The sequence below is a fragment of the Molothrus ater genome, chromosome 6, assembly GCF_012460135.2.
Source record: "Molothrus ater isolate BHLD 08-10-18 breed brown headed cowbird chromosome 6, BPBGC_Mater_1.1, whole genome shotgun sequence".
In the NCBI taxonomy this organism is placed as follows: Eukaryota; Metazoa; Chordata; class Aves; order Passeriformes; family Icteridae; genus Molothrus; species Molothrus ater.
The window spans coordinates 28,299,741-28,327,363 of NC_050483.2; the positions used below are offsets into that span (position 1 = coordinate 28,299,741).

The window sequence follows — 27,623 nt, forward strand, 5'->3', positions numbered from 1 at the left end:
GCTCACCCCTCTTCTCCTTATTTAATTAACTCCTGCCCAAGCCTTTAAAATACTGTACAGATAAGAAATTTCACCATAGAAACTTGGGAAGAGCATCACTGTCATTCAGGGTGCAGGAGGAAAGGTGAATAAACAACCATAGAAGATGGATAGCCAGCAGGACCTGTGTGAATTTAGTTTGATTTCACCTTCACCCAGTGTATACCCTCCCCTTTCCCTTCTCCTGCTCCTAGGAAAAAAGAAAATCAAAAGGGTATCATCATGGGACTGAGCATAATGAAAACAGTGCAGATAAACCCTGTGGAGATGTGATGTGAGGCATGAGAACACAGCCACTCCTGGGCCTACTCAGTGTATTTTGGGGATAACATTTACACAGATGAGGCTTGCAGAGGAATTCTGGGGAAGCTAAATGGAGATGCATAGCTAAAGGGGTTGCTCTGCACTCAAAACCCTCCTTTTCATCTTAGAGGCTCCTGGATTTCACTAGTAAGCAAGAATATCCAGATCTTTGTTTCCCATCCATTCCAGAAACTAGTCATATCCTCTTCCTAGTTTAAACAAAGATTTCTCCACCCTGTTTAAGCTACCTTTACCAACAGCAACTGCTAGCACATATTTGGAAAACTTCCACAGCCAGCATCTGTTTGTCCTCTCCTTGCACTTTCAAAAATGATTGTGCAGCAGGAAGGAAGCCTCCCCCTCTTTTGCCCCCTCCAAGTGGAAAAATCACATCTAATCTTGCTGTCTTTTTTCCCTGCTGTGCATCCTGCCAAAACTGGGTGCTGTTATGAACTGCAAATAGTGTGTCTAAGCCTTTGGTCAGTTTTTTTCTAGCTCAATTATCATTCTGCCCATGAACCTGGGTTTGGCTCATATTTTGCATCCCGTAATCATCTCATCCCTGTCCTTTCACCCTCAGTTCCTGCTTGCTGTCCTACTGCTCTGCCTGGCACCTGCCATTTTGTTCCTGCTGTTTTACCATGAGATGGATGAATGGGCTCACTTCTCATTGCACTGAGGACATTTTGGCCCTGCTGGGTATAGGTAGGGGCCTGTGTTCATTCCCCTGTGTACTGCATATTGACATACAGATTCACCACCTGGCTGAGCTAAAGCTTTGTTTACTTTTTCGGGGTTCCAGGATGTGTATCTTCCCATTGCTATTTGACTGCTCTGCAGAAACATACCATCAACTTGTAGTGGACATGGCTACCTCCAACAGTGTGTTTCCAACTCCCTACAACAAGGTCTGTGTAACTTGGGTGGAATTGGGTGGCCTCTGCCCACACCTCCACATCTGGCTGCTATGGACCACTCACTGGAAAAGGTGTGTCCATAATTCTCTCAAACTCAGTATCACTGCATGAAACAGTCCCTGACTCTGTTCCCTCTTTGGTGACTTAGTTCTTCCAGCCTCTGGTGTGAGTGTCACTGTTTACAGGTGCCCTGGCTGTCAGTGTATGTAAGGACAACAGTCTTCTGAAAGAAAATAGGGTTTTGTATAGCACCTGAAGGCTCTCTGAAATATTTTTCTTATGCACATTCAAAAACTTCCCTCTTTCCTCTACCCTTTGCAGTGCTACTGGAGGTAAAGATGCTTAAAACTGAGGAGACTGGAGCCTGCTGTGCCCTTTTTATATTACTATATACATGGCCCTGATGCAGTGACAGTACGTCAATGAAGCCATTGTGAGGGCTAAAATTGTTCCCAGACAAAATGACAGAAATGGCCCTCCATCTCCAGTGGCTGGAGAATGCCCTTTCTCTTACATTAAGGTCATGAGTAACAAGCCTGTCTCTGCTTGCATGAGCTTTCCTGGGGCAGAGACTGTTTGCGTAGGTGGTGTCCTCTTCTGCATTGCCTGCAGGATGAATCCTCATTTCACTCCTAGTGAAGAGACACATGCAGCTGCAGGATGAACTGTCATCAGCAATATGAAGTAGGGGAGAGTGACCTCTATTTGAATTTTTTTGTGTGCTGTTATATATTTAGGAGATAGAGGACTGTGTGTGCCTGAGAACCAGAATCTTACTAATGCAGTACTAGGTACATCTTATAGGCACCCAAGCATAGTTGGCTGTCCTGGCTGCTAGGGCACACTGTTGGCTTATATTCAATTTGCCTTTTCTCTTGATGTTTCTCTAACAACTCTTTTGAATTTTGGCTGGAGAAAAATGTGGCCAGATACCACAGCTGGAATGTGAGATGCCATAGTCAACTGTCTGCAGATACCAAGTCTGCTGGAACCAAAGCACACAGCACTTGGCCGAACTTTGTTAAGCTCTGTTTCAGTTTCTGTGTTTCAGCTGAGGGCCAAGTACTCTGGCTACACTCACTTGACACTGACCACCAGGGGATGAAACCACTCATGTACATCCTGCAACTGGGAACATGTCCCTGTGGGCCACTGCGAGGGCAAGTCACACTGAAAATATGTTTGTGGCACTTACTGATCCCATTATTGGCAGTTTCAGAAAAGGGCCTTTGAGCCAAGGAGACAGAGCTCTCAGAGAAAATCAAACTGCTGGAGAAGGTCTAAACAGGCCCTCTGGACTGCCAAATAGGCTCCAAAGCTGTTGGTCCTGCCCTGTTGTCAGCACCACATTCTCCTACAAAAGAAAAAAAACAGGACACAGCAACAACCAACACAAGGTGGGAGAATCAAGACCTCAATCCAATGTACTAATAATACTTAGCACTGTACATCACTGTACTGTTACTTACAAACATTAACTGATAACATCCTCACAACACCCCTGCGAGGTAGGGAAGTATTATTATCCCTAGTGTACAGATAGGGAAACCGAGGCACCAAGAGGCTAAAAGTGACTTGCCCAAGATCACACAGCAAGGCATTGGTAGAGCCAAGGTAAGAATGGAGACGTCCCTTGTTCCCCACCCCATGCTGACCCCTCCCTAGATAATGTTGCCTGTCTGGACATGGGGAACCGAAGAGGCTCCTTTGAAAAGCAGTGCCCAGACTTGTTGCCTATGAATATTTTTTATTTGCCTTTAATGAATTATTTCACAGTTTTTCCCTCACACTGTACACCATGCTTTCATAGTCCATTCAGCGCTCTGTGGTGGCCCACAGCCTTCTCCTCTGGCACTGGGACAGCTCTGCAGGGGGTTCATAGGGTGCTCTGTGCTTTCATAAAGAGGATGTTTAGAAACAGTTTTCACTGACATTAGACTGGGAGCATGTGAGCTCTCACTGGAGACCAATAACACACACCGGAGAAGCAGGCAGAGGGAACTGATGGTAAAAAGGCATTTGCTGTTCCCTGTGGAATGACCAGTGGCTCTCTTGGTTTCTTAGCTCTTCCAAGCTCCAGTGATCACTCAGAGCAGAAACCCTCTGTCTCCAACTTGCCTGGTCAGGAAGTCGTTGTTCTGGGGGTTGCTTCCCTAATAAGTAATAGGCAGTCAGTTTAGGACCAGGCAGGTCCCCCAGCATTGCCTACTCCAGGTGTGTGACACTGTCTGGGAACAAGGCTGGCTGTAGTTGTTGTGCTCTTTTGCCATGGGGAAGGGGTATTACCATGGTTGGCAAGCAGCCATATCCAGCGTCCAAGTCTCTTTCATTTCAAAACTGGTATTCAATGAAGAGCAAGGGAGAGTGGATGGATGAGGAGATGAGGATGAGGCAGAGCAAATGGGAAAATCCACCAAATGAGCTTCTAGGAAGGAAATGTTCCCCCTTGGGCACTTCAGCTGAAGTGGCTTCATTTTCACAAGGTTTCCTTCTCTCTCTGGGAACATCTGCTGAGCTTCATCTCTGTCAGCTGGATGTATCGTATGACATTGGTATCTGCAGGGAAAGAACACACAGAGGTATGGTGGTTACACAGCTCCCTGTGGCAGACAGACAGAATGCACCCTCATCCCTGGGACATCACAGGGGAGCAGCACGGCTCCAGCGCTGTGTGCTGGAACAACACCAGTTGGAAAGGGCACTGAACCAAACCCAGAACCTTTGGTTTTGGAGAGCGTGGTCTGATTGCACTCACCATCCCTATTGCTCACAGTATTGCCTCAGCTAGTTTTTACTTTCTATCTGATTACGCAGGTCAGCACAGTTGAAACTTTTCAGGTCATCCTTGCCTGTATTTGTGGAATGACACACGTCTAGTGGCTTCTCTTCCTGCAGTACCTTCATGCAAGCCCCTAAAGGCATTTTGTGTACGGTTATGCTCTGCCTTTTCACTCTCCCACTCTGTTTACAGCCTATTCCACTCTTTTCACATTTTTCCATGATGAATAGAATTGGGAAGAGCATCCTTCACATTGTCTTGTCTTCTTCCCTTAAATTTTCTGCTTGGATGTCCTTCCACCATGACACTCTTTCTGCAATTTTGTCATATGCAATATGCTGCATACTGCCTTGTCTGTCTTTTCTTATGAAGTTCCTAGAGGTACAGAACAACTGATCCATCCTAGTAGAAAGCTGTGATATCCCAGCAGTGTGAAGGTGATAAGCTGAGCCTTGTTGTTCCTTCCAGAATTTCAGAGCATCAATACACCTCACAGACTATGTGAGTTTGGCTTTATCTCCTGGCCTGAGCCCTAGGGGAACCTGATTCACCCTGAACCACGGGTTGATCTAAATGAGTACATGTCTCCAGACAGAGCTAATGATTCTGCAGTCATGGTCAATCCTCTCTTTAGCTCTTTAAGCTCTTTACGCTGATTTCTATCATGAGGAAAACTTCACACACTCATGGCACCCACAAAATGGCAAAAGCCATGTAGTACCAGAAGCAAGCAAGTAAAACCACAGCAACTTTCACTTCTGTATTAAAAAATGGTTCTTTGCTCACAGCCTTGCTCTGACAGCCAGCCAGAGTCACATTGGTCCCTGAAGTTATTAGATCCTCAGACACCAATCAGAAGTGCAATGCAGTCCAATCAGAGGACAATCTCGTCTCCTCCTCATTCAAACTGCAATGTGTTCCACACCAGCTAGGGAAATGAGAAGTGCTTCAGCTTTCAAAGTGATGAACAAATTACTGGGAACATGTCCAGCACTAGTGAGGGTGAGTATTGCACCCCCCAAAGCAGTTGTGGGTGCGAAGCTTCCTTTAAAGATGAGGACATCTCTGTTGTGCCCTCTGCCAGTGCTGAATCAGTGCCAGACAGATCAATTTCCTGCCACACAGAGCTATCCACAAACATGCCATGGGGCATCTGTGGGCCATGGCTATGCTGTTGTTGTGACTTCTCAAGTTGTCTCTGGTGAGGTGGGTCTCCCTGCTGAGTCTTCTGCAGGTTCAACTACATCATCCTAGGCACTCCAGAGGGTGGGATTTGATGACTAAGCTCCTGGACCCATTTGGGACATTTTAAATGAGTTAAGAATTCTGCTGCTGCTTCTGTCAACAAGATGCACCAGCTGTTTATGCATTAGCACTTCTTACCAGCCCAGCAAATTTTAAAGCAGCTTTTTAAAAAACAGAACTATTTCAGCTGTGCGGCCTCCTGGAACGAAGAAATTCAGTTGAAGTGGTAGTCCTGAATTTTAGGCTTAAAATGAAATGAGTGCAGTTGGCTGACTTAAAATGAAATGAGTGCAGGGCAGGACACACAGCCTGAGCAGGATCCTGCCGTGCTGCCTGCATCTCACTGTGACCTCTGCTCTGTGCTCTTCTAGGCTCTGATGGGCTGTGCTCTGGGTACACATCCCCACCACTGAGGTACACGCTTGGAATGCCTGGTGCAGGTGAGAATGGATAACTGTGGGCATGTCAGGAGATCCCACCTGCCTGGGCCCACAGGGACCGAGCATCTCACTGAGGGCAGAGGTGGGCTCATAATTGGCAAAAGCTGCCAGCCTCCTTTGGCTTTCAGGTAACATAGTGACTGCTGATGGCACAGCTTCACTCACCTGGGAGATTTCAACATGCCTGGGAAGCCATGGGCAAAATAATTTGTAGCCTGACAGAGGGTGGGAGACACTCCCATTGCAAGCTATTTATAGATCTCTCAGGCTGGTTTTGGCATGTTTTACTTCCTTTGTGAGGGCCATTATTTTACCAAGGAAGAATAATGAGAACAGCACTCTGTTTACAGGAGTGGAGCCCTGTCTTTGTCAAGTTTTTCTACCAAATACTATTGCATCATACTAGCTCTACCTGCAGAAGTATTTCAAAGTTATGTGGAAATGTTAATGAGAAAACAGATCCACTGATCTCTCAGTGCAGAAAAAGTGATCCCCATTGGCTGATGTGGAAATAGGTAAGAACAATTCAGATAAGGGGTCACACCTATGCAAAGAGGTACTGCTAGAGCTCCAACAGGAATGTGTTTCCTGGCTCTTAGGGACTGTGCCTGTGTCTCTCTGCAAAGTGGCCTAATGCTATTTTAAAGGTCATTTCTGCTTCCCCTACAGCTTCAGAGCCCAGTTGCTTATCTGCTGTGCAGACACCATGGTCTGGGTTTTGTTCCCAGGATTTCTGAGTCGCAGGGGTGCAGGAAGGCAGTGCCTGAGTGCACGGCACAAAAAACATCTGGTCCGGGCAGCCCGCAGGATATCTGAATGTGGGCTCCCAGCACAGGGACAGCAGGGACCACTGTTTGACAACACCAGGCCATTCCCAGCTGATGGTCTGGTCTCAATCCCAGTCAGTCCCTGCCCTGACAATACAGCCCCACTGGGAGAGGGCTGAACAAGGCTTGCAGCAAGGTGCATGTTTGGCTGCACGTGCTGCCCCAGCCTCTGGACACAGAGCTCATGGAGGGTCTATGCATGCTCTACATGACTTAACAGCAACTTCCCTCTTCCTTAGTAGGAGGGTTATACAACTATCTCGTGTTATTTCAATCTGCTTTTGTGATTTTTGTTTGGAAGTGGCACAAGAAATCAGGCCAAATCCAACCTTCCTTCACCCTGGGCAGATAGTGAATAGCCATAAGGGATCTGCTGTGCTGACAGCCCTTTAGAAAACTAAACCCCTTTGCTAACTAATTTCTCTTTACCATTCAAAAGCTCTCCCATCAAACAGAATAACTGCCAGTGATTTGTGCCAAAAACATTCCTTATTAGAAAAAAAAAAGAACACACAGAACATGACTGCAATAATAACCAGTGAGCCTGGTGAAACCTCAGATAAAGGAAAACAATCACACTTTGCAGATGGAGACATTTAAAGTGGAGACACTGACTTATTCCAGGTCACATAATAATTCTTGATAGTGCTACCTAATTCCTATTACTGCATTTTAACAGCCACATCCTTTCTTACTGTACATATTCAATTCTTTCCCCCTGAATGCCCTTCAAGTTTTCCATAATCATAAATAAAACAGTGGAACAACAGCCTTGAATGGTCTACAAATAACAGGAAAGAGTCTGATGCAGAGCTGAAGGCCAGAACTGGGTTTTGTATACATTAAGGGCCTTTAGGGACATTTTTTGGTATTTTTTTGTAGCAAGTAGTATTTGAAATTGTTGCTGTTGAATAAATTAGTATTTATTTCAAGAAGCAATGAGGAATACCAAATAAATAGTATCACGAGGAGAGGGGTGGTAAGGGAGCACAGAAACATATTTAAGAAATGGAAGCTAAGCTGTTCAGCTAAAAGAAATTTTTCACATCTGAATCTAGTCAAAACTTCAAGGTTAGGATAACTTATTTTCCACTGACTACTTTTCTCTTGCATATGCTTCTCCATTTCCTGGTTCTGGCAAGGGCTGAAAGCAGAAGGGCACACTGAAAACTAAAATAGGCTAAACTGAGCTTTGAAACACATTTGCTCGGGGAGTGTGGGGTGCACAGCTGTGCTGTCAGACTGCCCGGAGCCCATGGCCAAGCACAGCAGATGGGACCAAGCACCCTTAGGGGAGGTGGAAGAGGAAGGAAATCCCAGCACATTCCCAAGCACACCCTCCCTGATGGTCCTCCAGGGCACAGCCACTGCAGGAGCCCTGCAGGGCCAGTGCCTGTAAGACATCAAGCACAGCCAGTCTAACAGCCTCCCTTCCCTCCTCTAGTTCAATGAGTATCAGTTCCACCATGCTCCACCAGGACCCAGGCTTGCCCCTCTTTCCCACCCAGTTTTCACTTGTCTCAGATTCATATGAAGAGCTTCTCTGTAGGATTTTCTTTGCACATGACTTCCATTTTAATTTCTTGAAATTCTTTAATTTTGAGTTCTACAAAATTCCTTTATATTTAAAACCACAGTGGTTTTTTATCTCCCTATGATTTCTGAAAAATAAAAGCATCATCTCTGCCTCACCCTCTGGCCTTTCACCCATGTTCTGAGGCTGGTCAGGTTAGCATGGAAATGGTTGCGCTGGCAAGGCTCAGTTGTTTGGATATATAATTTCATTGCTGTCCCCAAATGAACTGTATGGTTTTAACAGATGGATGACAGACACTTAACAAGGAATTGGCTGATTTCATGGGAGAAGCTGAAGCATCCTGATGAAGCTTTGTGGGTAAATGTCTGTCTCCTTGATCAAAGCAGAATACTAACCCTTTACTGAGATGGCAGAAGGCTACTAAGGATGACAAATAGTCTCCTGGCATTGCTAAGGGGAAAAAGCTTTTTCTCAAAGAGTCAGAAAATGTAATGGTTGGGGTACACTCTTTCCCTGCCCTGCTTTCTTCTTCAAAAATAAGTTAGTGTGGAAAAGAGAGGCAGGATCCCCTCCACACTCTCAGCATTCCAGCAATACTGTCTTCTTCCAGGTCATGCTGCAGCCTTGGCAGCAGTTAATATCTGGGCACTGTGACCTTGCTGCACTGCCCATGAGTGCTTGAAGGGGAGTACAGGCAAAGACATACAGTGAGTCATGCATGCTCTTCCCTGTGGAAATCAACGCAATCAAGTCAGGGACAGATACATCGCATGGAAAGAAATACAAAAGCACTCAGGGCAAAGCCACATCCCTGCTCCCTTCCCCATACCTGTCGGCTGGCGGGATCTTGCTTCTTTCAGGTAGTAGAGGGCCTTGTTGAAGTCACCCAGGTGGTAAAATGCCACTCCCGATCGATAGAGCGCCTTGAAGTTCTCGCCTTCCTTCTGCAGCACTTTGAGGCAGTATTCCTTGACCCGCTCGTAATTCACCAGCTCGGCCTGGAGCAGGCAGGCTGCAAGGACATGGGGAGGATGACAGACAGACAGGAAAACATTAGTGCTGGAGTTTCCCCTGCTCTTGCAATATGCACGGGAGAGCAGCTTAGGTGAGGGAAATGACTCAGCCCCGTGATTCAGAAAGGGATTGTTTGCCAAACCCGATTGTTCGTAATTTAAATACCAATGCTTCTATTTTTGGCATTGCAAAGCAAAGGGATTGTGTTTACTCCCGGGAGACACATAGGCACATGAAACACTGGGGGAGAGAGGGAGAACATAAACACCCCTCCACAGCTCTGGAATGCCACACAGTCTTGTGGCAGTGGCTGGCTTTATTTGTTGTGAAATTGCTTCCCTGACTGAGCTCTGAAAAGTACAAAAAGTTGGACTAACAATTATCCGACAAGGAGAAAGGGGGATAAATTGGATCAGATTTCGTATTTGGCTTAATCCAAGGCTCTTAGGTATAAAAATAATATGTAATTGTCTTTTATCCAGGAGATCCTGTACAGAGTTTTGCTATAGGAAACGACAAGGAGTTCTGCCCTGCTGGAATGTGCTGTCAGCAAACCAGAGACACCTGGAGTTGTAGTACAGGGAACAAATGTGCTATGCTGCCTGCTTTCTGCTAAGCACTGCAACACAAGTTCATTCCCAGAGGTGAGTTCTGCTGACTTCCTAAAGGAAAAGGCAAACAGTAAATAAACAATATGTTGAGAGTTCTGTGTGCTGAAGGACAATTGTTGCATAAATGTCTAGGAGCTGAAGAAAGTGTCCATTGTGAGTTTCCCACAACTAGAAATGATATAAAGGGGAAGATCCCTGAGCCACGCTTTACAGCCATGTTCATGGCTTTCTGTAGTGCCCCTCCAGTGGGCTAAATCTCATACAGGTGACCTGAGCATTATGAATGGCTTGGGGAACACTGACAAGAATAGGACATGATGCAGTCACAGTTCCAGGGAAATAAAGTTGTGCTGCAACACAAGCCCATCTAGTGCAGCAATCCAAGGCTACTTGGAGAATGACACAATTTGGGGAAGGAAGGCAGAATGCCACTGCAAGGATCAGTTCAGAGGCTGGCAGTCAAGTGCCAGGGCATGGGGAGAAATTTCCCATCGCAGGTGGTGTTACTCAGTGTGTCTCTGGCAAGGAGGAGACTCAGTGCTCCTGGAAATCCAAGTCATCACAGGTCAGGTGTCACCAATGAACAGCCAGATTTAATTTCTTGCATGGTAACTGCAGCTGAGAGGATACTGGGTCAGAAATGTGATGCACTTCTTCATCCCCTTTTCCCATACCCCTAGAGTAAGCCCTACAATCCTTTCTGTATCACACTTTACTTCATGAGAAGGAGGCTGGCTAGATGACCTCCTGAGATTCTTCCAAGCTAAATTAGTCCAAATCTATGATCACTTAATGTGGACAAAATACATTTCTAACGCAAATACACCTTCAAAACTTAAACATCTTACTGGGAACAATCATACACAGGCTTCTACCACCAGATCACTGATGCTAGAGACATCAGTGCTCTGGTGGTAGAAGCAGATTTAACAAGGATTTAACAGGGACTGCAGAACTTGTCCCACTGCAGGTACATTAAGTGACAGAGCCATTACTAACAAGAGCTTTGTCCTATTTGCTTTAATAATGGAATGTCAGTATATTCTAACACCTCCTGCCATTATGTGCATAGGTATTTTGAAAGGTTCTGATTTGTTATTTGATTTCCAGTTAAAACCCACATATATTTCTAAAACCTTAATGGCATTTCCTTATCCAGAGTTTGTCCCTTCCTATTTGTCACACATTGATTTTTCTCACTCTGTTTCTAATGGAGCTTGAAATGAGTGTGCCTTGTTTTTCTTTATTTTTTAAAGCTATTGAAAAGATGACTGTGTAAATTTACTGCTGGCTTCACTGCCCCAGAAACAGGATTGCTTTGTTTATCTGCTGACCAGTAACATGTATAGCAGTGGCAGCAGCTTTCTGCACACTGCCAATCTGAGCCAGCTTTTCACGTTCTGCCTTTCAGAGCTACTAGGGGGTGGATTTCAGTTTCTCTGTTCATTTGCTACTTGGTATTTCCAGTGAGAGTCACAGAAATTACTCTGGGAAAAATGACAGGTGGTCTATTAATGTATATTAACTCAGTAATTCCATACTGTACTTGCTTCACATATTCATTGAAAAGAGAAGAAAAACTTTCCCACATCCTGCTATTTCATAAACCCAAATGGGTTTCCAAATATCCAGCTGGATTCTTTCGGTGACTCATACTCACAGTAAAGCTTCTGCAGGGCATCCCCGCTAACTGTGCACGTGGCGGGGAGAAGTCAGCACCACATGGCCAGCATGAGAGACATGTGTTTATCTGAACAAACAGAGCAGATGGATGTGCAGGAAGCAGTTCTGCTGGAAGAGCTGGCCACTTGGAGAGCCACTGTTGGAAGCGGCTATTGGAAATGAACCTGAAGGGAGTATCTCCCTTATAAATATTTAGACATGCATGCTTCCAGTTCTTGGCGGCCTGAAATGATCTTCATCTACTGTGGTCCGACAAAAATACTGAGGCTGTTAGTAATTCAGCTTTCAGAAATGGAGGAGATATGGAATCTTTGAACTTCTTACCTAATTCAGTCAGGGGAGAATTGTTTTGAAAATGTGTTGTTTTCCTAAACAGATGTGTAACTCTGGCTGGGAGTGTTTCTTTACCATATCAAACACCTTATCACACTCCTTCTAATTTCATTTTAGGCCCTTGGTGAATCCCTCTGAGGAACAGAGCTCACTCAGAGAGACCAAATCTAGAGGTTTATCCAGATCATCCTCCTGCTTTCTTGAAACTGACTGGGCTTAATCCTACACAGCACCAGCTCTAGTAACTCTCTGGTGATTGAAGGGTGCTCTTTACTTGCAGAGGCAAACTATAGTTGCCCATTCCCGGCAGGTCTTGTTGTCATTGTAATACAGCACCTGGGGATTACATCTCCCCCACTCAGAAAGGTTGCTTACCCTGCTTCCAGCAGCATGTGACAGTTATCCATCATATTTGGTTATCGGTCTCAATTTGGCAGCTAATTCATTGTGTCAGCTTAAGCTATAAGTAATTCTTAACTTTTAAGCCTATGTATGTCACATAGTGATGAAGAATCCCTATCTGCTGTAAAATAAAATAAAATCAAATAAAAGCCATCTTGAAACTACTGGGTGTAATGTGCCTTGGGAACAGGGAGAAGGTTAATGCTATTAGCTCCAGAGGAGGGGCCCTGTCCATCACACTTCCCAACTGACTGCTGATGTTTAAGCAAGGAAATAGAAAATGTGGCTGTTTTCCTTCACAAGAGTAATGTTAAACCTAGATTTGTACATTTTAATTAGTGGATTCAAATCTATGGCAGCCAGCTCCATTTTAGAGGTGCAGTACAGATCTGGTACCAGTAGATAAGTGAGCTAGTTTGTATAGCCCTGTTCAGCACAAGGTTGAGCAAAACCAAAGATTAAAGCACCTGTAGAGCCAAAATACATCCACACCTTTAACATTTACCAGCAGCTGTGGTGAGCAATGATGGGAAGTTGTAACTAAAATCAAGGCAGTTCAAGGGTTTGGATTCTACTTTATTCCACCTTGAAATAATTTTGAATTTCAGAGTATCTTTCAGGATGCATCTAGGCTTGACAGGTACCAGTGAGAAGGAATCCATGACAGCTTTTTTATTTCAAAGGCTAATAACTTTTATGTTTAGGAAACATCACTACATTTCCATACTGATTTTTGTTTAGCTTCAATTTGCTAGCCACACATTACCCTGAAAAGCCTGTGTATCCTTATTGTGTTGGTACTTTGAGACTCTGATCAAGTCCTTCATCTTCTCTTTATTAGCTTATATAAAGTGGCATCCGGAATCTCTTACTAAAAAAATTTTTAAAAAACCCAAAAACTTATTTTTTCAGCTTTCCTTGCTTCTATAGCTACTCTCTGAACCCTCAAAATGAAGTTCAACTGATAGTGCTGTCAGCATCTTACTACAGAAACCTTTTCTGTGAGAATACCTCTGCAGGTTATGCAAGAAACTCAGTTTGGCCCTAACTTTTGGCTTCTAATTTTGGCTGAGCTAAAAACTAAGTCTGGGAGTAGCATGTTGTGGTAGTTTGACAGGAAATGTGTTTTTTGAGATGCTGTGTTTTTCGCCAATGGATATTCAGATTTTAATATTGGCATTTAACCTGACCATTGAGACATGGACACGCCTCTGAGAACACGGGGTTAAAAGCAGAGCTCTCCCCTGGGAGGGTCCTCTTGGGTTTCCGGCGGGAAAGAGTTCGGGTCTCTCCCCCGGCCCAGCTGCTGGCTGGGCAGGGGGAGGGGAAAACCATGTGGCCAAGAGAGGTAGGCCTGAGCCCGGGGGTGGAAGGGTGGAAGAGAGAAAGAGAGAGACACCGGGAGCCATCGGGCAGCCCCCCCTGAGAGATACAGAGAGAGAGAGAAAGATCCTCTGCCTGGGACTGTAACCTTGAGACTTGATAAACATGGGCCTGCGCCGGCAGCACTGCTGGGATGGAGAAGAGGGGGGGGTTCAGCCGGCCGCTTGTAAGAGCTTTTAACCCCTTTTTGGAGAATGAGAACTTTACAGAACATTGACCTTTTCTAGAATATAGAGTAGAAGATGAAGAAAAAATGGGCCAGTGTGAGAGAGGTCTGGGCGAGTGAGAGATAGTAGAAGAATAGAGAAGAATCCTAGTGGGAAGAGATGATAGAGTGGCTTTTGCTGGACTCTTTTTGTATAGCCATGGACAGAACCATGTTCCTTGTGATACAGAGACTGCATTCTAGGGGGAGGCAATGGCCTCAGAACCAAGAGGGTTCAGTGTTGGTGCCCCTCGGCCCCAGGGGGTGAAAAAATATGGGGGGGACAGGTGTCCCAAAAGGAGAGATTGTGGGGACAGGTGTCCCAAAGGAGAGACTGTGCCTTTTTTTAGATCGGGACAGAGCATCCTTAAAAGACAACCCTAGAAGCAGTTCTGGTCCATGTTCAGTGGTGAGAGCACTAGACATGGAAAAGAAGAAGTCACGACGGCAGATGTACTCTGGGCGGTGCCACAAGTGACACAGGAACACACGAGGCTTCGACTGTGTTTCCAGGGGAAGCCCATAGTACAAGAAAGACTCCTCTCCTCTTGATGAACTGAAGATTGATTGTCTAAAAGGTGATGCTGGACCGAGAGTTAGTGATTTGAAGAACAATGTATTGTGTTGGAAATTTAGTAGGGGGAGGAGGAAATGCATTTGTGAAGTTTTCATTTTCCCTGTATGTGTGTGTTCCTTTTTATTTGTAGTTGTAGAGTAGTTAATAAAGTTCTAGTTCTTTTCTTTCCTAAGTAAGAGCCTGCTTTGCTTATTCCTGGTCACATCTCACAGCAGAAACCAGAGAGAAAGTATCTTCATGGGGGCACTGGCATTGTGCCAGTGTCAAACCATGACACATGTCCAGGCTTTAACATGGAGATTTTGAACAACAACTTCAAGAGACTTGCTTAGCTGGGAATTTTCACCAAAGGGCAAATCTTCATTCCAGAGCAATTGTCCAGACACATTTTATGCCGGTGGCTAAATTCCCACTGTAGGTAAAGCTCAAGGCCTATCCATGTTACAGAAGACTTAAGAGAGTGGGCTGAATTGCTGTGCAAGCAGCATTAGGGCTGTGCAAGCATCCCTACCCTGTGGCATGTTCCTTGGGCTCAGCACACTGAGATGAAAATGCATTCACCTTACAGGAAAATCTTGGGTTGCAAACTCATGTTTCACAAACTCCTGTTTTGTTTGCTTTCACTGAGGTAAGCTGGTTGCATTGCCTATTTTTAGGATTTTCTTGCGCCTTTCACTGAAAGAGAGAGTCAGCTGCTTATAAGCTGGTCCTTTAAGTTTATGACCTAAAATATTCCACGTGTGATATCCACCTTTGATATCTGCTTTTGGAAAATGTCGGACAAGACTGTTCAGGTATTTTTGAAAAACAGGCTAGGGAAACACTGCTTATTTTCCCCTTGTTAAAGATCTCTGGTGACTTCCTCTTTGAATGCATCTCATTCCCTCATCATTTGGCTTTGCAAACAGAAATCTGGCAGATATCCTTTGTGTCAAGCAAGTGCCTTCTGTTATCCCCAAGGTAATCTTGAGCTGGCCAACTGGTAACCTTCTGAAAATAAAACCAGTATGGTACTCATATACTGTAGAGATATGCTTTAGAATCTGGTACCCAAATCCTTTGAATATTCAGTCCACCCTGGGCACAATCTGATCCAGAAAAATATTGTGATCTGAAAACTCTGAGATGCTAAAATACTCTTTTTGGCTCACTGGTCACAGGAATAAAGAGCAGAAAGTGGAAACGAAGCTAAGAGGCATTGCTTCAGTTATGACAGAAAGATGGGGGGTCAGAGGCACAGAAAGGGGTTTCTGGTGAAATCAGTGCATAAGTGAGAACTGAGGTCTATTGGGGAGGTAAAGTCTGGGTGGAGATGTGAAGTTAAGAGTTTGGGGCATTGTGCTAAGGACATAGCACACAGCGTATCCAGCCTGGAGACCAAGAGGAGCATTTATAGCAGTGCAATCCAGACAGAAGAAACCGATCTCCCTAGCTGTGTATGGCAGCAGCATCTCTAGCACACCACTTAGCCACAGTCACATCCCTGCTCTGAATCCCCTTTTCCTGTGCTGGGATATCACCAAGGGACACTAACCAGCACTGCTGAAAGGCTACCTTTGCAAGCAGGGCAAGGAGTAGGTGTCCTGTACAAAAGTTAATGATAAATCATGTGGTTGAACCACTTTTACATACCTGTGCAGAAAGGTCTGAATCCAAACGACCTTTCCTTTCAACCCTTAGAAGGAAAAAAACATCCTGTATTGATTTGTTTAGTTGCAATGCAGAGAGAAGTAGCTAAACTAATTACTGCTTAAGCCTGAAGTGGATCTTCCCTCTTTACTGTATTTATTCTTGACTCCACCACTAGAGTTTAACAACATATGTGGATTGTTCCTCTTTAGCAAGTGCTAGGTACTCCAGCCACTACAAACTCAACCTGTATTTCACAAATTGACAGTGTCATTCCCAGAAATAACTGCAATTAAACTCTGCAAAATACTTCGCTTTCGGATATGATCTCACCTTAGGTATAGCAGCCCGCAGTTCACTTAAAATCTATTTAATTGCAGGAAGATGGTTCCTATTCTTGCTCTGGGGTTCTACTTTGGGAAACATGATTGATACTTTAATATAATTCCTTCAGGGTTTTATTCAGACATTTGATTAAGACCTTCATATATCATTAAACAGGCTTTGTTCTCACATCTCTTTAAGGCTCAAAATAACAGGGCAGACTAAGAGAGTCCTGTATTTCAGAAGGCTTGGTGATGCTCTCCCTCAGGAAAGAGAAAACATGGTAGTGCTAAGTTGTAGTTTAAGCATTTGGGAAATTATTGGAATATAACAACAATAATAACAATAACAAAACCCAAATCAAACAGGAGGCAGCAGGGCGATAGGGGATGTGGAAAGAAAAAATATTTGTCTTGGATTAGACAGCAGCCTTCTAACCATGCCACTAGTGCACGTATCATTAATCTCTGTTTGCTGCAGACTGTGTAAATGGTGTTGACAAACAGCACATGGAGTTTACAATGTTCACTGGAAGAATTAAAATGACTACCATTACTATATGAGACTGAAAATGTCAGTCATATGTTAGTAATTTGAATATAATTAATTTCTAAAATAGGTAACATGTGACTCACAAGATGATGCTGAAAATGTAAAGGGTTATTTTAGATTTAAAGTCACCTTGGACTTAAATACAATTTTAATGTACAGCATAAAAAGAACTGGCTACTGGAATGCTTATTCAAATTTCTCTGGATTTATTGATCCTGAGTTTGTAAACTGCACGGGCTACATGTAGAAGGCACAGCCCAAGCTTTAACCTATGTTTTAACTTGTGTTAAATTTTCAATAGATTGACAGTAAAAGAAGCCATATAATGTGTGAATGTAAGAAGCCTGCAGCAGAGGAACTGAGAAAAGCATCCATATCTCCACAGAGCTCCATGCTTCTGTGCCTTTCAAGAATGCAAACCAGCATTCCTCAAAAGAGGATGCTTAAAATATCTATTTTTTTTCAGAGAAATGCTGCATGCAGTTTCCCTACTAGACTGAGACACTAATTAGGATCTCCAGTTTCCAAACAACCTCTTCCATTAAATATTTCTCTTCTTTCTCTATAGTCCAAGCTTGCAAACAAAGAGAATTTTCTGGCTTCTCACCAATAAAAAGCTAATTATAGACAGCTTGATAATGTCTGACAATAATCTGGTCAGCTGACTCCTAGTTCCCAGACAACCTTAATGGGATGAAAAGGGAATATCACAATGACAGTACAACTTTCCAGCCAGTGGCTCTCATTTATTCCTCTCCAGGTACCAAAAAGGCCTAAACATACCCGTATGTTTCTGCTTGCAGGGAAATGGGTGGAAAATTAAAGTCCAAACTGTATGACAGGTTGCCTCTCTCCGTAGGGAGGGATTAATGCTAAATGAAGTGTGGATCCACAAATGTTTGTAGAGCCCAAAGTGAGCCACCTCTTCCAAACAGCCTTCCCCTTCTTCTCAGCCTGACTCAATTTGTGAACAGATACCAACTGTTCCTCCCCCTCCTGCCATCCTGGCAATGCTTTCCTTCCAATACATAGCATGGTCTCTTTCAGTTCTCTGCTGCTCCTGAGTCCTTCATACCCATCAAGAAGAAAGATCCCAACTTCATCATTCCAATTAGCTCTTCCAGGAGAGAGAGAGGCAGTAGCAGTGACTGAAGTACGCTGGTGCTTCCACCATTGTACACATTAAAAGGTATTTAGTAGTTCTCAAAGGAGCTGCTGAGTCTGTGTGTTAGGCTTTTTGTGGCTGGCAGCCTACCCTAGGACTAATGTGAGCTGTCAGAATAGATCAGTTAAACTCCAGTCTGTGATAGGATGATCAATCTTGAAGATAAAGGGAAAACAGTAGATATCTTGGCTTTTACACTAGTCTAATGACAAATTTTAGTACATTTTCTTAAGCAAGTTGAAGGAGCATAGTCTAAATGAATAGACTTAATTCTGTTAACAAAATGAAAGGCAACATTAAGTAGTTTGCACTGATGTCTCCTAGGCCCCATGGCATTTGGTATTGTCAATACAGACCTAAATGACAGACTGTAGACTGTCTGGTCATTTTGCCCATAACTTCTAGATGTGAGAAGCTAGTATCTGTTGGAAGGTAGGGGCAGAATTCCAGAGGATCCCCACAAATTGGTGGTGGTGTTCTGATAAAAACAGGATGCAATTTGACAGTGGCAAGTTAAAAGCTCTACAGATATGCAGGAAAAGACCCAACTGTAAGTCAAGCAGAGGAACAGGTAGTTGGAAAGCAATTCTGCTGAAAATCCACAGGAGGACCCTGACAATAACAAGTGGTCCAGAGAGGACAGGGCCTCACCAAGACAGTGAGGGAAGAGAGGCTAACCTTATTCATCCACATAAAAAGAAAAGAAGTAACTCAAATGCAAAGAAGGTTATAACCAGGAAACTATCTATTCTCCTTGTACTCAGAAAGTAAGGAGAGAGCTTGCATTTCAGCTAGGAAAAACTCTATAGCAGTGAGAAGAGAAAACCTTTGAAAGAGACTGCTTGGGAAAATTGTGAAGGTTCATAGCTTTGCAAATACTTAAGAACAGGTTAAGCAAATGTTACTTGAGATATGTCTTATCTGTACACTTGTACCACTCATGGGTATGGATAGAAGACTCTTGACAGCTCTTCAGTCCCATTCTTGATTGTCCTGAACACTCAGAGCGTGAACATCCTGGGTTGCCCTTGAGAGCTGCCATTTAGTTCTAATTCCTATCAAAAGGTCCTGTTGGAGGATGTCAGAACAACATCCTGGCCAGACATGGGGACAGGTAAGCATTTAAGAACAGCTGGCATGACTGCTAACCTTTGCTACGTGATTATATTCCACTATCTCATACTTCTGTAGGTTTGAAGAGCCTATTTAAAAGTGTTCATTATTTCTGTACGATGGTTCTGAAGCTACTTGAAGATAAGTTTGTGATGCTTTTTGCTTCCTTTTTGTCACAAATTCAGGGATGTAGTACTGCAGTTTTCCTTCAAAGAGCCAAGGCTTTGAGAAGCAAGGAATTTCAGCCTACTTTTCATCTGATCCCCATAGCTTCTCTTTTGTAAGAGTATTTTGTCCTACCACTTCCTGTAGTTACTTGTCCTTCAAATCAAAACCAGAGGCTTACTGAAAAATCTTGGCAGTGGTAATATTAAAGCAGTAGTTAAAATCTAGATTTCTAGTGAAAAATCTTGGCAGTGGTAATATTAAAGCAGTAGTTAAAATCTAGATTTCTAGTGAAAAATCTTGGCAGTGGTAATATTAAAGCAGTAGTTAAAATCTAGATTTCTAAAGAACTTTCTGAATCAAAATCTGCCTCTAGTTATGTATCAGCAAATCTTTATTTTACCAAAATAAAGAGATTCACATGGAGATGATCTTCATATTGCACCTTTGTTTTTCTCAGCCAGGAGAGGTAGGAGCAAAGTCCATCAAAGCACTGATACAGCAAGAGATCCAGTCAGGTTTTAACTACTACAACATTTTGATTCTATAAACTCTAAATTATAGAATTCTATAAATTCTATAAATAAATTCTATTCTTATAATAGCTCCTACTGCAGCCACATTAGAAGAGATGGAAGTTCCTTCTGGCTTTTTTTTGCCAAGGCTGTTATTGTTGATCTGCCAGGTTAAACACCCTCGAGGTTTCCTCCTCTATGACTATCTAGTAATCTTTGACCTGTCTTTATCTTTTAGAATCAGTGGTCATCTAATCCAGTCTAGTCCAGTCAACTAGACATGCTTGGCCTTCAGATCTGTTCCAGTTGCTATTTATTCCACTGCCTCTTTGTTGCTGTTTGCTTTTGCTCACCTTGTGTTGCTTTACTTTCTCACTGTGGCACCTTCTCTACACTGTTCCCTTTCCTCCTCTGGGTTCCTGTTGCCACAGACACCCACTGAAGGAATCTTGTCTCTTGACTTGTTTTCACAAGGGAGAAGTACACAGAATTTTACCAGAGATCAGCAGCAGCAGACAACCATCTAGTAAATATCTAGTGTTCAGCAGCAGTCAACTCCAAAAACTGCTATCAAATATTTATAATTCTTACTGTAATATATTAAACACTGAAATTAAGGTTTTAATGGAATTATGTTATTTTTTCAAAACCCATATGAGACAAAGAGGTCCTTTTGTAAATAGGGAGGCACTTTGGAGGACATGAGGGATTTCAAGCTGCTTTCTCTGCTGAAGAGAAATGCATACTTTGCTCATTGTAGGTCAAACAACGAACAGCAGTACTGTGAAATGCAGCTGGAACAGCATGAAGGCTCTCCAGTGAAGTCTCAGACAGTTGTGCATGCCATGATGGCCTCAAGCCTGGCTTAGTGCAGCATGCTCAGTTTGGGATGAAAGCAGGCACTTTATGCTGTACCATGAACAAGGCACGATGACGTGGCTGGGTAACATCTGTGTGCTGTGCCCTGTGGTGGCTCACGGTTCACCTCCCAGGACACATGACAGAGCTGACCACTGTAGAATCTGCTGAGGGGTGGAGAGCAGGCTTACCATGGAAAATTGATTGGGACTGAAATGATTTTGGATTTTCCCTGAACTCTCTCTGGCTGAAAAGATTCATCTGACAAGATGGAGATGTCAAATGAGGAGGAATATTTCCTTCATTAAATTAATTACTCATTCATATGTTTTATCCTGATCCAGTGTAGCCTAAAGCTTTTCCATTTTAATGATGTTTTGAAACAGAGAGAAACCTTTATGCCTTTGTGGGAGGGATGGAGAGAAGAACTGAAAGAATCAAAGAGGCAAATCAAAAGTAAACTGTTCTCTAACTGAAGAGAGGTATAAAACAAAGTTCTCAACCTTATTTTCCTTAAAAATGCATTAAACAAACTTACTGAGAAGAATGATTTGTCAGCAACAGCAAACTAACCCTGCCTGTGCCAGGCTGTCACCTGCCTGAGCTTTGACAGGCCACATAGAGGCAGTTAAAGCATCACCCTGTCATGCAGTTGAGCCTCTAGTGTCCCTGCTTCTTCCCTATTTTCCATTTATACCATATTAGTTTAGTATCATTGATACATTTCTCTGCCTATCAAATCGAGCTGGCCAACAGCTTTGAAAGTTACTGAGAGGGGACTGACAGGCAGACAGCAGAAAACATATGTACTTATGACTCATTTCCTTTGGAAATCAGGCTGAAAACAAATAAACTTAAGACCAGAGGGATGATTCAGAATATTATTTGCTTAAAAAAGTCAGGCTTTGAACTGTGCAAAAGCATAAGCCAGTCCTCTAATAAGATGTTTGCTCTTTAATATAAGCTGTGGCAAAGTGCTTCAGGTAAAAATCTCAGATCACTCCCAAAGCCTTCATAAACCACATTTATGCAGTGAATTGCTGGCAGTGGAAGGATGAGGCAGGAGTGCATCTCTGACTGGGGATAATGTCCACCCCAATAGCAGCTGTGTTCAGGCACCAGGAACACCAAAATCATTGCACTGAACCAATACAATTCTCTGTCTTGACTGTGCCTTTTGGATTAAGCTGAGGAAGAGGAAGATACGCTGTAACAATTACATGATGAATGGGTTCTGCTGACAAGGATGCTGGTCTGAAAAGAGATCACTAGTAGGCTATCTCAGGAATAATTTCAGAATGGAGCTTGTTTAGTGCTTTATTAATAGCCCTGTGCCAAAGTCAGAGTGACCTACTGACTGTCAAGTTCAAAGATACTGTCAAAAGGGATGAGGATGACAATGTCATATATAAAGAACTACATGACCTGGTACACAGAAGTAAATTTTTTTGCAATAGAATTTGGTGATACAAAATTTAAGACCATACTAAGAATTTTTTGCTAAAATTTTTGATCTCATGAGTTGGGAAAAAACGAAGAGGAAAAGGACGTGAATACACCAGATGATCAAAGAATGACTGAGTCGCTTATGTGACATGGCCATAGATGGGAAAATTAAAATCTTAGAGAAGTTTATTCAAAAATTCAAACCAGTTAGCAGTGGTTCTCAAGCATGAAAATGTAATATTTGCTTTTCAATTTTTATCCTATTTAATAGGGCAGAGAATGTTCTGATTAGCTGTATGTCTAAGCCTTCTTTTCTAACCTTATTAGGTTCTTTAACTCCATGATACCTTCTGGCACTTTACTCCCAAGTTAATCAGACCTGAGGCTTAAAAATTATTTTGTATTAATCTATTAATTTAATTTACCACCCCACCCCATGAGCCACCTCACAGTGGAGGTGATGGAGTTTGAGCTCCATCACAGTAGTTAGGGAATGTAAAAAGGAAAATCAATCTATTTGCTTTGTACTTCCAGTATAGGTGAGGATCTTACACTGCTCTAGTTTCCTTGCAGCATGAACACACTACTGTGTCTTAAGCAATTAATCATTGCAAAGCATTTAAGAGGACAGTAATCTAGGATTTGAATTATGTTAGTATTAAAAATATATGGTGACTAAAGGAGTTGAGGCTTAACTTTCCCCCACATTGTTTGAAGAAAGAATGATTGCTTCAGGTATGGTACAGAGATTCTGATTTGATCCTTTTTGAATCACTAGACAACAGAAAAGGTGCCTTTGCAGAACAACAGCTAGGGCTGACTTAGGATGATTTTCCAGAGCACCCTAAGACACTCCTTCTCTCATTCTTTCAGCTGATCTTGCAGTTCTGCTTCTTCATGATCAGCTGGGTAGTGTGATGTTCTCCCTGGGCAGCTCCTGTTTGCTTGGATTTATTCTCTGAAAGTGTGGATGAAATAAAATCTTTCTGCCCTCTTCCTCTCTGGAAGCAGAGGTGAGCAGAGGTATGTGAATTCTCACAGCTTCTTCCCTGCAGCTAGTTGAAAGATTCTTAGATTGTCCTTTATTTCATAAAGATGCTTTTCATATCACAGTACATTTCTGGATTTCATGGTGACTGCAGGGATAACACAGCACACTGGGGGTAGATGTTTGTTAGTCACATTGGTCCAGGAATAGACAAAGAAAGCACAAAAAGTCTGACATAAATTTCCAAGTCCCAGACATGTCCTCGGCTTTTCATTAATTTCAGGAGTAAATTTCCTCTCCCATACTCTAGGGAATGTACGGGGCAATGGATACCCCACTGCTTGTTTTGTATTCTCATCTCCTTCTGCTTCAGGTAGCAGTAAACAGCTTTGCTGTCTGGAGTAGAGTCTTTCAAACTGGAAAAGGCTGAAGATAAGCAGCATCCAACTGAGCTGATCTGAAAGCAGTCTTTACGTGTTAGGCTAGACCTTACAGACTCATCAAATGGGCAGCAAATTTTCACCACTGCCTGATTGGGTTCTACCAAGAGGGCCCTGAATGCTAAGGTGACATATACTCAAGGTAACTCATCTGAGTTTCATCAGGTAGGAAATGAGCTTTCTGTCAGATGTCTCTGATGTGGCCAGGCCAGAACAATGCCAGGGGCGTGGAAACCTTGTAATCGGGGCATCAAAGGAGCTTTGGAAGCAAAATTTGAGGAACACTAGTTTGGTGGCTCTTTGCTGGCTGACCCAGCTGTTTCTTTCCAGCAGCTCCCAGGCAACTGGTTGGACAGCTAGATTATCAGAGTTTTGCTGTCTGCCACTCTGATATGAAAGGAGTTGCTGTTGCCATCGATGCAGAACAATCTACATGACAGCCCTCTAAACTGGCAGCAAGTAAATGCAGTGGGCAGTGCTCCCACTAAAGAAAGAAAGGAATACTGAGCAGTGTCTATAAAAGTAGTTGCTTTAGTAGGGCAGAGATTTGATCTGTCAAACACAGATGTGCTGGAGAAGGAAAAATGATGAAGCCTTGAAAGCAACAATCAGTGTCCTGGGTCCTGAAAAGCTTCTGTAGCAATGTAAGTAAGGATGGTTGTTTTCTGCACAGAGGGACATATACAGGGTTGCAGTTCCTGCCTTGTTGATGGCACATGTGAGTGAAAAGGACTGAGATAACACCATAGTCAGGACCTTGAGACACAGGACTTGTCAGGCAATGTTTTTCTGGAAAATATCCACAACTACTAAAGGTGCAAACAGCATGGGATTGCTTTTTTCCCCCCACACTTCTGTTGGGAGGCTATTGCAGAACTATTCAGTGATGGTGACTTACACTGCCAAAGGCTTTCAAGTTAAGTATGTGCTACTGTGATGGGCAGAATTGTGGTCATGGCCACACAGGACATACATGTGTTAGAATTCATGGCCCTGACTGGAAGAGTTGGTCATTTTATCAAGGTGAGTGACACAGCGTGTAAAGATAGGGAATAGAGTCTCATGCTTGCATACATACAGTAGAGAGGTCACACAAAACCAGGTAACCAGCACCAACTGACTGGCTTCCATTTACATGTCACATCACCCACCGAGGGGATGAGAGGACCTCACTGGCATAACAGAGATGGGAGGTGTCTGGGAAAGAACAGAGCTTTGTGTGGGAGGTCAAAAAGTCTGACATAGCTGTGCTGCAACTGGGATAGCAAGTAAAGGAATTCAAAGGGTAGAGGCACAGACTATGCAAGCAGCCCTGACTTCTGTGCTGAGACATATGATGGGAAAACTGGGTACACAGGACAAAGACAAGGAGAAGCAGATGGTGCTATCCAGCCTATGAGCCTCAGGGCAATGGTTTGTCAAGAATTTTGGAAAGTGGGGAAAATGGGGCAGATTTTGAAGTTAAGATCATGACATCAGTCATTGCCTAGTAATAGATGAGTTCTGGCATGTCAAGCTATGACAGCTAAAGACCACTGCTCCCAGCTGCCACTTTTGCCATAGATTATCAGAGAAAAACATGACTGTGCCTAAACCATTTCCATTAACTGTCTTAGTGCTGTTTGTGGCAGTGTCCTAAACTCCAAATGGCTATTCTGAGATTGATTTTTCTGCTCCAGCCCCACATTCAATGGTTACCATTTTCAGCTGCCTAGGCAAGTGTAGAAAACCACTACTACCACCTATTAGCTTCACTCAAGTAAGTGTGCCCCAGCTGCAGTTATGTTCAGCAATTCCAGCAAAGCTTCCACAAACTGCACTGACTCTACAATCGTTGTTAGAGAGAACAGAATAGTAGCACTCCATGCCACCATAAGATTTACCTGCATTCATCCATCAATGTCCTGAGGCTACTGTTTCCCATCCAAGATGCAGTGCAGAAATGAACAAAAGGAGAGAGATTCCTGAGCAGCCATTAGTAACACCTTTCTAGTCAATGATAGTTAATTCTGACTTTTTTCCAAGCATTTTTAACCCTCAATATTAGTCACTGGTATGGTCATCTGAGTAAGCTGAAACCAGAATTTATAGCAGTTGTCTCCCTTCCCTATCAATTTCTCATCCATGAAGCAAGAGAACAAATAAATAGTCAGTAATTTTTCTCAAAAGTTTACTACGTATCTTCTCCCTTTCTTCATTTTATTTCCTCCATTTCACAGTCCTTTGTATGTTACTTTCTGAGACACAACACAATGGCAAGAAGCTAGCAACATTTAGACCTCTCCTTTTATTTACACGGTTTACTTTTACTGTTTCTTTCCTCACAGCAGCTCCTTTGCCATCCTAAAATCCTAATGTGTGAACTCCTGATGATCCTCCATTCTTGGAATATCTGTAGCAATGGCAGAGGACAGTGACAAGGAACTTGGGATGTGCTGCTGAACTGATAAGCAGTTCTGAGAGAGGCTGGAGAAAGAGGCCTGGAGCTGGGTTAGACATTTCTGGGCCTGAGCCCAAGTGAACAGCAAGACGAGAAGGATGTTCCACCTGCTGAACCACTCAGAAGTGGCCCAGCTCCCAGAAAAGGTGGTAACAATGGACCTCATGGGTATATTTACCAATTGACTGGGACCCAGATTTAACACTAGGTTTTACTGAACCAGCTGAACCATCTTCAGCACAGCACTGATGGAAACCTGTGGAGGTGTAAGAGGCAGTGACTCATTGCATAACTCTTGCTGAAGGAAGCTCTAGGACAACATTTCAGAAGAGGATGGAGTAAAGCTGGAAAGATGTGCTACTACAGAACTCAGAAAACAGCAGTGTTCTCATGGTGGAAAACAAGCAGTACTCTTAGGTAAACAAATTAACCATTCTGTTCTTGGAGAGCTTTGTGATTTTTGGTATCTCCTGATTCATCTCCCATAGTAAGCTGTTGCTAAACTTTGAGGGATCTCAGGTCATCAAGACTGCAGCTCCTCTGGACAGTCTGGCCAGGCAATCTATACCTTCTCAGTTCTTTGTTTCAGGCTTATGTTGACAAGGTCAGCTGGGATAGGCTTCTCCTCATGCAAAGGGAATTAAACTTGAGGTAGAACTGGCTGCAAAAAAACCTGCAACCCACAGAGCCTTAAGTTTTGAAAAAGCCTGGGATAAATAGTGACATATATGGAGAAAAACACATCTGCCTCAGCAAGAGATGGTCTCAGACACATATCACTTAAACCAAGGTTGGTGGCAGCTTGCTATCCTTTCTCTTTCCTCCCTCACACCCCCCCTGGCATCTGGATGTATTTCCATCCCACCCTTCCAAAGCACAAGAAACTCCGTGAACAGGGGAGATCTTTGTTATCCTAAATAAAAAGGAATAGGTGAATACTGAGTATTTCTAAAGAGCAATTCGTGACAATAGCTTTAAATTCCATATCTTTCTTAAATACATGTCAGAGTTTGGGCCTATCACTAAAAAACCACACACAGTCATTGGTGTTTATTCTCTGCTGCAGTTGCACCTCCCTGGAGCAGTAATTGCATCAGTCCTGTAAAACAAGGAGCTTCCAAGCATTTCAGGCTGGTCAGATGTATCTAAAACAAGAGTGTTAGGAAACACCCCCTACCAAGAAGTGAAAATGCAGACCACATCCTGCTGCTCTGTTTGCTGCTGCCCCTCTTTCCCACTGTATGGCATCCTTATAGAGGGTGTTTTTGTTGATGCAGTAGATTAAAAAAACCATCACATCAAGCAACAATCCAAGACTGCTTTAACACCCACAGCACCATGTGTCCTGGTAGAGTGTGTACTTGCTAACGGCTATATACTTGGATGGGCTTTTAGCAGAAACTCCTTTTGACGTCTCCTAGTGGGTGGTCAGTGGAAAGTTTTACCAGCTTTTCTCGAATTTAGTTACATTTTTACTTGGATTACGTATTCTAAGTATTTGTGTTTGGATTTCTCACCGGAAATACTCACAGAAGACCACGCAACTGATGGTAATTGGAAGTAGTACCTACACCTCAGCCTGAGGATGCTAGAAGGTTGCTATGCTGCTGGAAGTGTCATGTTCTGTGGGATTGTCACTATGACCTTCACATAGCCATTGAAATGGTAGCAGTGCAAATTTCTGCCAGTGTAA

The 27,623-nt window shown here is 43.3% G+C and overlaps 1 protein-coding gene across 1 annotated transcript in view; it reads right to left on the reverse strand.

Moving 5' to 3' along the window:
* Positions 1 to 2,652: 2,652 nt before the first annotated feature.
* TTC9 (tetratricopeptide repeat domain 9) overlaps positions 2,653 to 27,623 on the reverse strand; it is a 29,785-nt gene continuing 4,814 nt past the window's right edge. The window contains exons 2-3 of the mRNA XM_036383264.2: positions 8,917 to 9,099; positions 2,653 to 3,815 (exon numbers count right to left, since the gene is read on the reverse strand). Coding sequence (XP_036239157.1) covers positions 3,736 to 3,815; positions 8,917 to 9,099 — 263 coding nt within the window. The 3' untranslated portion in view covers positions 2,653 to 3,735. The remainder of the gene's footprint in view (positions 3,816 to 8,916; positions 9,100 to 27,623) is intronic.